The sequence below is a fragment of the Leuciscus leuciscus genome (assembly GCF_965113295.1).
Source record: "Leuciscus leuciscus genome assembly, chromosome: 10".
Taxonomy (NCBI): Eukaryota; Metazoa; Chordata; class Actinopteri; order Cypriniformes; family Leuciscidae; genus Leuciscus; species Leuciscus leuciscus.
In genome coordinates, this window is record NC_138734.1 from 21,786,907 (window position 1) to 21,796,690 (window position 9,784).

The following is a 9,784-nucleotide window of genomic DNA, read 5'->3' on the forward strand; positions in this document are numbered from 1 at the left end:
AATGAGACGGGACCCCATGCCAACGCCCTATTCTGTGAGTGGAGATATCTTGCAGTGCTGTACATTGATATATTCACGTGTGATTATTTGTGTGGGTTGCAGTGAAACATGAGTGTGGGAGTGCATCGCTAAAGCATTGGTGGTTCCGACGTGCCATTCTCTCGGTTGTAATCAGAAACAGTTAAGCTGTGGAATACTTACCTTATCTCTCTCCATCTGAGCCCTGTGAAGAACCAGTTAAGCTGTGGAATCCTTACCTTCTCTCTCTCTGTCTGAGCCCCGAAGAAGAGAACGCCGAAGAAGAGAACGCGGAAGCTGTGAATTATGTTCATTCCTCTCTCTGTCTGAAACTGCTGAGTTACGTTCATATTATGTTCATATCTCTCTCTGTCTGAGCCCTGTGAAGAAACAGTTAAGCTGTGGAATACTTACCTTCTCTCTCTCCGTCTGAGCCCTGTGAAGAAACAGTTAAGCTGTGGAATCCTTACCTTTTCTCTCTCCGTTTGAGCCCTGTGAAGAACCAGTTAAACAAAGATCACAGCAGAACCGTTGCGCATCTCACGGCAACTTGTTTTCTCATTACTGAATGATTCAGCATTTTGAACGAATCGGTTGACTCAAAGATTCAATGATCAATCCATAAACATCTGTCTCAATCATGAATGACTCAGTCATTCGAACGAATCGTTTGAACGAATGAATCAATGACTCGCTCATTAAGACGGTCGCCTGGCGACACCTAATGGCGGTTTAGTGTTATGTTTAAAAGTATCATTCTTTCCAACGTGTGTGCACCATTATCAATGTCCGTGCGGACGTCCGAATTTTACTTTCACTTTTATATTAGCGATTTAAAAGCACCCGCTCGTGTCACACGTCGATTAACCGATGGGAAAATATCCTCACAGTCATATACCTAATACATTTATATTTAAATACAATATAGGCCTACCTAGTAAAAAGTTTAATATACTATTTTTATATCCTTTTGGACACAAGAGGGCAGTATAGCCCTATGTTTGCTTTTTTGTTGAACCAAATAGCACTAAATAGCCTGTTTTTAACTTTTTTTATACTTCTTGAATTGCAAAAACAGAATAAAATGGGTTTAGTTCTAATATTTGTATAATTTTATATAAAAAATAAACTGTGTATAATTACATTTGTAGAAGATATGAGATGTTTTCTGATTCCTTTTTTGACATTACTTTAATCCCTCGCCATATCAAAACCGTTTGAGATATTCAATATCCGTTCACAATTTAGCATCTTTAATGTATTTTCATCATGTTGAAAAAGTTTGGTGTGAATAAAATAAACCACTTAGCAGGAGTGGGTAAAAATGCAGAGGCTGAATTTGCAAATAAATCCACATTCAAACCAAAATATCTGACTTCCTATTGGTCAGAGCTAATGACTGCAAATTAGAAAGTTGTCCTGCTCGATGAGACCAATATACGTACTGATTTTTGTAATTGTGGGTAAAACTAACCCCCCCACTTTTGTCAAAAACATTTTGAAAGTGACACACTTCCTGCTACCAGTTGGTGGCGCTATAACTTTGACTCACAATAGTCACATCCATGTGATCGGCCTCTTACAACGATAACACTGCTGAAGTTTCATCAAGATCAGATAATGTATGCAGAAGTTATAACACACTTCCTGTTTGCATTATTCGCCATAAATTCGTTTCCTCGCCACGGCCAAACCGTTCGAGATATCAAAAATCCGTCCGCAATTTAGCATCCTCAATGTCTTGACTTCATGCTGACCGAGTTTTGTGGGGATTGGACGAATTCTCTAGGAGGAGTATTTCAATTCCCGAGCGTACGTTTTTCAAACCACCCATAATAGCCGACTTCCTGTTGGGCTTGCGTAAAACTTAGAGCACGAAAGTTGTTCGGCCCAATGAGATCTTTATGTGTACCGAGTTTCATATTATTACATGCAAGCGTGTTTGATTTATGGACCTAGTTTTCGGACCCCGTTCCAGGGGGTTCTGTCGAGCCCCCCTGCCACGCCCGGGTAACAGCTTCAGCCCGGCCCTGATGGCCGCGGGTTCTGACCCGTGTGCAAAGTTTCAAGAGTTTTTGAGCATGTTAAGGGCCCCAAAAGTGCCTGAATAGTCGTAAGAAAAATAATAATAATAATAATCCTACCGAAACAATAGGGCCTTCGCCCTTTCAGGGCTTGGGCCCTAATAATAATAAATAATCCTACCGGAAACAATAGGGCCTTCGCCCTTTCAGGGCTTGGGCCCTAATAATAAATAATCCTACCGGAAACAATAGGGCCTTCGCCCTTTCAGGGCTTGGGCCCTAATAATCCTACCGAAAACGATAGGGCCTTCGCCCTTTCAGGGCTTGGGCCCTAATAAGTGTTTTAAGTTTTAGTTAAAAAAAGGACTGTTTATAATGCAAATCAATGCTGTATTATAAAAGTAACCCATGTTTTAGTAAAGAATGCTAACCTGTCTCTGGGTAAATAAAGCAGGCCATCTGCTCCTCACATCTTTAACCTGTTTAGGATATGTTCACACATAATCTCTAAAATGTAAAAAACGTATAAAAGGCTCATGTGTGAAAGCAACTACGTTAACATTAAACCACTAACGTTAACGTTATGTATATTAAAATGGACTCAATGGAAACGGGTCAACGAAAGAGGACGAAAATTATAATAAATTTAAACCATTTTCGGTCTTTTTGCCGCCTAGGAAATACATTAAATTAATCTTAGACAAAACCAATTTTAAAATTACTTACCATAAACAGCCTAGAAGAAAATGTCGCCTTCCCGTTCAGCTGTGGTCCAAGTTACGTTGTGTATTGGCAAACATGTTCAAAAGCTCAACACGTCTGAAATATCACATAAAAAGATTAATTTGAACACTTATTGCTTAAGAAGCATAAGTATAACAGTTCAATCTCTATTACTTATTGCCGTTTCCTTCTCTTAAAGGTAACTTAAAGGTTGTATCAGCGATTTCAGGCCCAAACATAAATGATCACATTCATCGAATCTTTCCTAACGATCTGCTAGCTGCCCGCTCCATAAGCAGGCTGTAAAAAAAAAAAAAAAACGCGTCTCTGTAGGCAGCCTAAGCTCTGAGATCTGCACACAAAAACAATTGGTTTCACCAATCACTCAAAACCAGAGCCATAGAGAGAAAGAGTTGCGACACTCCCATAGACCTCCGTTGTAAAAAATGGCGGCGCTTTTAACCGCCTACTTCCAGGATTTGAAGATCGGATTAGTTCCAAACACTGTCATTTGGGCGGACCCCATTCATTTACATTGCTGCGCGTCGAGTTGTTCCAGAGGTAAGTTGCTGAAATATCGACCTCTTTTGAATTGTCAACTGTCTATATTGTATCAGAGGCCCTTTGCGATGCTTATACTGGTCTTCGTTTGTATATGCACAGCGTAATTATTTATATTTTATCTTGGTTGTTTCAACCAATTTTCTAGCATTGCCTGCTTGCTAGTTAGCTAGCGCGACTTCGCCAGCTGTGAAGGTAGCATCTTAGTTCGGTAATGAATCGCTACCACCTGTATAGCAATTTTTATTTATTAGAATTTTTGGGATATACTAACTTTTCATTATGTGACGTGTTGGCTGAGTTGGCGCTAGCTAAGTAACTAGCAGGCAGTGCTTGAAAATTGGTTGAAACCAACACAAAATATAAATAATTACGCTGTGCATGTACAAATGACATGTTGACAATTAAAAAGAGGTCGATATTTCAGAAACTTACGTTACCTCTGGAACAACTCGACGCGCAGCATTCACCAAGGCAAGGCAAGGCAAGGCAAGTTTATTTATATAGCACATTTCATACACAATGGCAATTCAAAGTGCTTTACATAGAAGAAATAAAAATAATAAAAAGAAATAAGAATAATTAAAACAGTTTAGAAAAATAAAATGAAATACAGTACAGTACAGTCGGACGAACAGTGGCACAGTGCTCATTCAGTAAATGCATAGCTAAACAAAAGTGTTTTGAGTCTGGATTTGAATGTGACCACTGTAGGAGCACATCTGATCTCTTCTGGAAGCTGGTTCCAGCTGTGGCTGGCATAATAGCTAAAAGCAGACTCACCATGCTTAGAGTGAACCCTTGGTATTTCTAGCTGATATGATCCTAATGATCTGAGTGATCTGTTGGGTTTATATTCAGTGAGCATATCTGCAATGTATTGAGGTCCTAGGCCATTGAATGATTTATATACCAGTAATAATACTTTAAAATCAATCCTAAATCTAACTGGGAGCCAGTGTAAAGACCTGAGGACTGGTGTGATATGTTCATATTTTCTGGTTCTGCTCAGAATCCTAGCGGCAGCGTTCTGTATGAGCTGCAACTGTCTTATGGTCTTTTTGGGTAGGCCAGTGAGGAGTCCATTACAATAATCCACCCTGCTGGTGATGAAAGCATGCACAAGTTTCTCTAAGTCTTGTCTGGAAACAAAGCATCTAATTCTTGCAATATTTTTCAGATGATAGTATGCTGATTTAGTTATTGCTTTGACATGACTACTGAAACTAAGGTCTGACTCTAGTGTCACACCAAGATTCCTGACTTGATTTTTAGTTGTTTGACCCCTGGAGTGAAGGTATGCGTTCACCTTGAGAACTTCATCTTTGTTTCCAAATGCAATGACTTCAGTTTTATCTTTGTTTAACTGAAGAAAGTTTTGGCACATCCAACTGTTGACTTCATCAATGCATTGGCACAGGGAGTCAATTGGGCTGTAATCGTTAGGCGATAGGGCTAAGTACAGCTGTGTGTCGTCTGCATAGCTGTGGTAAGCAATTTGGTTCTTTCTCATTATTTGGCTCATTGGGAGCATATACAGGTTGAACAGGAGTGGCGCAAGAATTGAGCCTTGAGGGACTCCGCATGTCATGGATGTCCACTCAGACTTATGGTCTCCTATACTCACATAATAACCTCTCTCATCTAAGTATGACCTGAACCATTTTAGGACTATCCCAGAAAGCCCCACCCAGTTTTCCAGCCTGTCAAGAAGTATGTTATGATCGACAGTGTCAAATGCAGCACTGAGGTCGAGTAGTACCACTCAAACTCAGCCGTCTATATTGTATCAGAGGCCCTTTGCGATGCTTATACTGGTCTTCATTTGTACCAGAACATCGTACAGACATGTTTGTTGGCTCGTATGCAATCATGTACCACACTCTAGCAACCGATTGGCGAGTTTTGCCACTGCAAGCACCACTCACATTTTCTTCAGGAAATGTACATTCTAGTGAAATGTTGCCTCTCCAAATGCAAAACTGACATTAACAAAATGCAATAATGCAATAACAGCTGAAAAAGTACTTGGGTGTGTGTTTTATTTTATATTTACCGTTCAATAATGCAATCGCTGCTGTCTGTCCCATAGAAGAACATGACAGCCAGCGTATGTTTTGGAACTATTGGGGCTTACATGAACCACGTGACAGCCATAGCGGCGACATCAAAGAGTGTCGCAACTCTTTCTCTCTAAAGGGGGTCGCACACCGGACGCGCAGCTCAGCGCCGCGCAACGCCACGTCTTTTAAATTTGAACACATTATTCTCTATGAGAGTTAGGGATGCTCATATTGACCGTTTAACCGTTAACTGAAAGTAAAAATTTATCAGTTATCAGTTAAACGGTTTAAAACGTTTTTTTTTCAAGCTTCTTTTTTTTTTTTTTTTGCAGCATGGTTTAAAAATAAAATACAATATAGTGAAGGGTTACAAATTTAAGAATATGTTTAAGATCTGCTGATCCTATTTCCTTACATAACCTCACATAAAAAACTAAGGTGAACTATACTCTATTGGGCATTCAAGGTGAACATGAGGGCATCCATTTACTGATTAGATTGAACAGTTTCCTTTGAAGGGGTTTTGTTAGTCTTTAATCTTTCTACTAAGAGTTGAACTATGTGTGAATGTTTACCTAGTCTTAGTTCTCGTGACCATGTGTTGTTTATACAATTTGGGGGGTACCATTATCTCAGTTGGGGGTAATTGCCTCTATTGTCTTTAGATGATTAGATTCAGTGGTCATCCCTAAAGGCTGTGTGTAGGTTCAGCACCTTTGAGGACAGCCCACTAAAATGCCTATAAAGAAACCATGTAAAGTTTCCCTTAGTCAGATAATGTTGGAAGTACTGCAGCCACGTACAGCGGAGTTCTCAATAAAAAATAACTTCTGTTGAACGCGATCCCAACTGTCTCCTGGTCTTGCGTCGAAGAAAGAAAACTTTCCAACAGATGGTGCCATGACCCGGATGGAGAAACTGAAACTCAACAAAGAACTTCAAGCTCAAAGATCTGAATCTTGAAACTTCAAGCTCAACAAAGATCTGACAACGATTGCCAGACTGAATCTTTCCAGCTTCCTCCAGACTGAAAACTTCAAGCTAAAAAAATATCTCAAAGCCTGACTGAGTTCCAGACTGAATCTTGAAACTTCAAGCTCAAAGATCTCAACAAAGCTGACTGAGTTCCAGACGAATGTTTTCTGTACAACCAAAGATTCGGTGAGTTTCACTCTATTCAAAGAACCAATGCAGACCAGTACAAATTTGTTTTCCTCTGTGCCGACAGAGAAGAAGTTAACAAACAGCTGCAGGGTTTTGTTAACTATGTTATCCTCTAAAGTTGTCTTTTAGAGATGAAATTTATCCTCTGTTCTTGTCAGGCAGGGAAGATTAGCGTAAAGTGCTAGTTTTGTATTTGTGTTATCCTTTGCTCTGGGCAAGGAAGGTTAACAATAGTTGATCTGTGTTAACGTGTACCCTCTGTTGATCAGAGAAGTTTAGTGTTTGTGTGGTAACATAGAAATTCACAAAATGTTTAGGAAAAGTACTAGACTGATTCCCACAACTGAGAAAGCTGGACTAGCTACACCTTTAACAGATAGTGAATTCAAGTCTTTGTTATCAGAGCACATGGACTCCATCGTGACTGAGCCAGTCAGATTGAATTTAACAAAGAAATTTGGCATTGATGCTGACAAAGTATGGTCAATTGAAGATTGTAAGAAGGTACTAGGAGAAAGTATTCGCAAGAACAATGTGAAAGCCATTATCTGTTGTCACAGAGAATTTGGTTTAACACTAGAAGTCCCAGAGAGCAGCCATTTGGCTTTTCTACCTATAAAACCCGCAGGACAGCCGATGGGCTGGAAGGCTTTAGGCTAATATCCTTAATCAGCTGTGAACAGTTGCTTTTGTTATGCAAACAATGTGGGGCCATGCTGAGCCACTTCAAGGAAACTTGTGTTTCACTTTGCCATCTTAGGGAGAAATCAACACACATGTTTTTTTTTTCCTTTGTTGCTGAGATTTATTGATAAAAACAGTACAAAATAAAATAAAAACCAACCATTTGTACACATATTTACAAATAATATTAAAAAGTGAGTGAGTACATTCCAGCAATCACTCACAATCTCCCGTCTGCATTTACCACATCTGTATCTGTAGCAGTGAACACATCGCACAGTGGCATGATTGTTCTTGCATTGGTGTTTGACCTGACACATGGCTCTTTTTCCAGGGCTAGGTGTGGAGGGTTGTGTCCGAAGCAATTGTTCTTTTCTTGCCTTCTTCGCACACATATGAGAGTTAGCCAACTCTCTTGCAAGCTCCAGCAGGAAGTCCACCCGTCTTTCCTGCCTTCCGGTGCATGCTTGATACAGCACATGTGCATTCAGTGCTGCCATGTCAATCATGTTATAGAACACGGCAAGTGGCCAGCGCCGTGTCCCTGTGCGGACAGTGTACTCCCACACCATCTGGTCCATCACATCCACGCCGCACTTTGTGGTGTTGTAAAGGGTGATAGTGTTTGGCTTCCTTTTGGTGGTATTTTCAGTCTGAATCACGCTGTGCATGCTGCTAAGAATGTAGACGGTCTTCTTCCGTTTGGCCGCATACGCCGTCAGCGTAGCAGCAGTGGTTGAAAACACCTAATAAATAAGATAAATTGTTATTTTCATAGCACTTTTACACACAATGACACAATGACACACTTGGCGGTGTTGATTCTAAAAATTAGAAACACATAAACATAGAACCACAAAAGACCTGCAACATACCTGAGTGGTGAATTCATTGCGATCTGTGTGTCTAGCGGATTGAGGGATTTCCCGGCGAATCTTGTTGACTGTGCCGAAGATGGTGGTTTTCCGGCTAAGAAGTTTATGCGCAAGTGACAGCGATGTGAAGAAATTGTCCGTGGTAACATTTCTGCCCTTGTCTAGGAATGGTTCCATCAGCCTCATCACTACATTTTCAGACAGTCTCTCTCCACTGGGACGACTAGGGTCCTTGCCAAGATATGGGAGGACATTACAAATGTACTTGGATTTTAGGTCGCAAGCCACCCAAAACTTGATCCCAAACTTGTCAGGTTTAGTTGCAATATACTGCAGGAAACAGCAGCGAGTCTTTGACGGGAAAAGCTGTTCATCAACGGTGATATGTAGACCAGGGTTGTAGGACGTGATGCAATTGGTGACAAATGATCCCCACACACTGGAAATTGCAGCAAACTTATCAGTCTTTGCTCGATCACTCCGGGTGGACCTGTCATCAAAGCGTAGGTGTCGCATGATGTCTTGGAAGCGGTTTCGCGGCATTGTTCCAATGATATGTGGGTTTCCCAGGTTTGCTGACCAGCAGTCACGTAGTGATGGAACCTTGGTAAGCCCCCGCAAGATGACAATTGCAATAAATGCCATTAGTTCAGGGAGGGCCATGAACCAATGAACATGCTCCGTTTCCTGTGCATGTTGAATAGTTCATTCTTGAACGCTATGAAGCATGTCAAGAGTGATGAAACACAGGAAGCTCTGAAGGTGACTCGAGATACTTTTCCTGGCCTTAGCCGTTGGCTCTCCATCTGCAGCGTACGCTTTTATTGGGGTGAAAGGGAGACGCGTCCCCACCTGTTCTTCACGCCACACTGTGCCATCTTTCGCTGTCTCTGTCAGGTCAGTCCCCAAACGGGCTCTCTTTTTTGGTTGAGGAGCAGTCTCCTCATCTGCAGTGTGAACAAATTCAAATTGTGAGCAATGGAAAAGTCAAATGATATCACAAATGCATGCATAGATACTAATAATAATTCCAGTATCTCCTTCTCTGTATCGGAATAATGTCTGAAATATCTTCCTAAATAAAAAGATACAACTAAAGCAAAAACAACTAATAATGTTTTGCACTTCAGATGGCAGTGAATGTCTGCTAAGTAGTACAAACAAAAAAGTGGACAATACAAAAAAGGCAGAGTAAATATTTATGTCACTCCACTCTGCTTTTTTGGTGTTTTCCACTTACTGGTTTGAAATGAAATAGGAAATAATATGAAATGAAACTTAACCTGAAGACAGATCAGACAGCTCTGAGTCCGAATCCGGCGGAAGTTCTATGTCTTCTCCATCTGAGTCACAAGGGTTTACTTCACTCAGGATCATTTCCAAGGCCTGCCGAGTGGTGAGCCTTGTCTGCATTTTCTTTTCTTGGAGAGGAGGTTCGTACACCACAGAATTCTTGAGGGCACTGAAGTAGTAGGCTATGTGCAGTGAGATTTTATCCACCTCAGCACAAAAGGAATTACCTCTCATTTGAGAGCAAGCTGCATGCAATTAGATGTGCTAATTCATACCTGTTTACACCTGGGCAAGACCCTACATGCCAATGTGAGACATGGTCAATCGTTCTCTGCTTTTAGCAGCCCTCCCTCCCCCACACATACAAACAAGCCACCAG

The 9,784-nt window shown here is 40.9% G+C and overlaps 1 protein-coding gene across 2 annotated transcripts in view; it reads right to left on the minus strand.

The window, feature by feature from the left end:
* LOC309508412 (piggyBac transposable element-derived protein 4-like) overlaps positions 1-9,205 on the minus strand; it is an 88,123-nt gene extending 78,918 nt beyond the window's left edge. The window contains exons 1-2 of one of the 2 annotated variants that reach the window (XM_082183038.1): positions 8,113-9,205; positions 7,509-7,983 (exon numbers count right to left, since the gene is read on the minus strand). In XM_082183038.1, coding sequence (XP_082039164.1) covers positions 7,509-7,983; positions 8,113-8,775 — 1,138 coding nt within the window. In that variant the 5' untranslated portion in view covers positions 8,776-9,205. Of the gene's footprint in view, positions 1-7,102; positions 7,984-8,112 lie in introns of those variants that run through there. The other variant, XM_082183037.1, reaches the window with a different exon arrangement.
* Between the last annotated feature and the right edge of the window lie 579 nt (positions 9,206-9,784).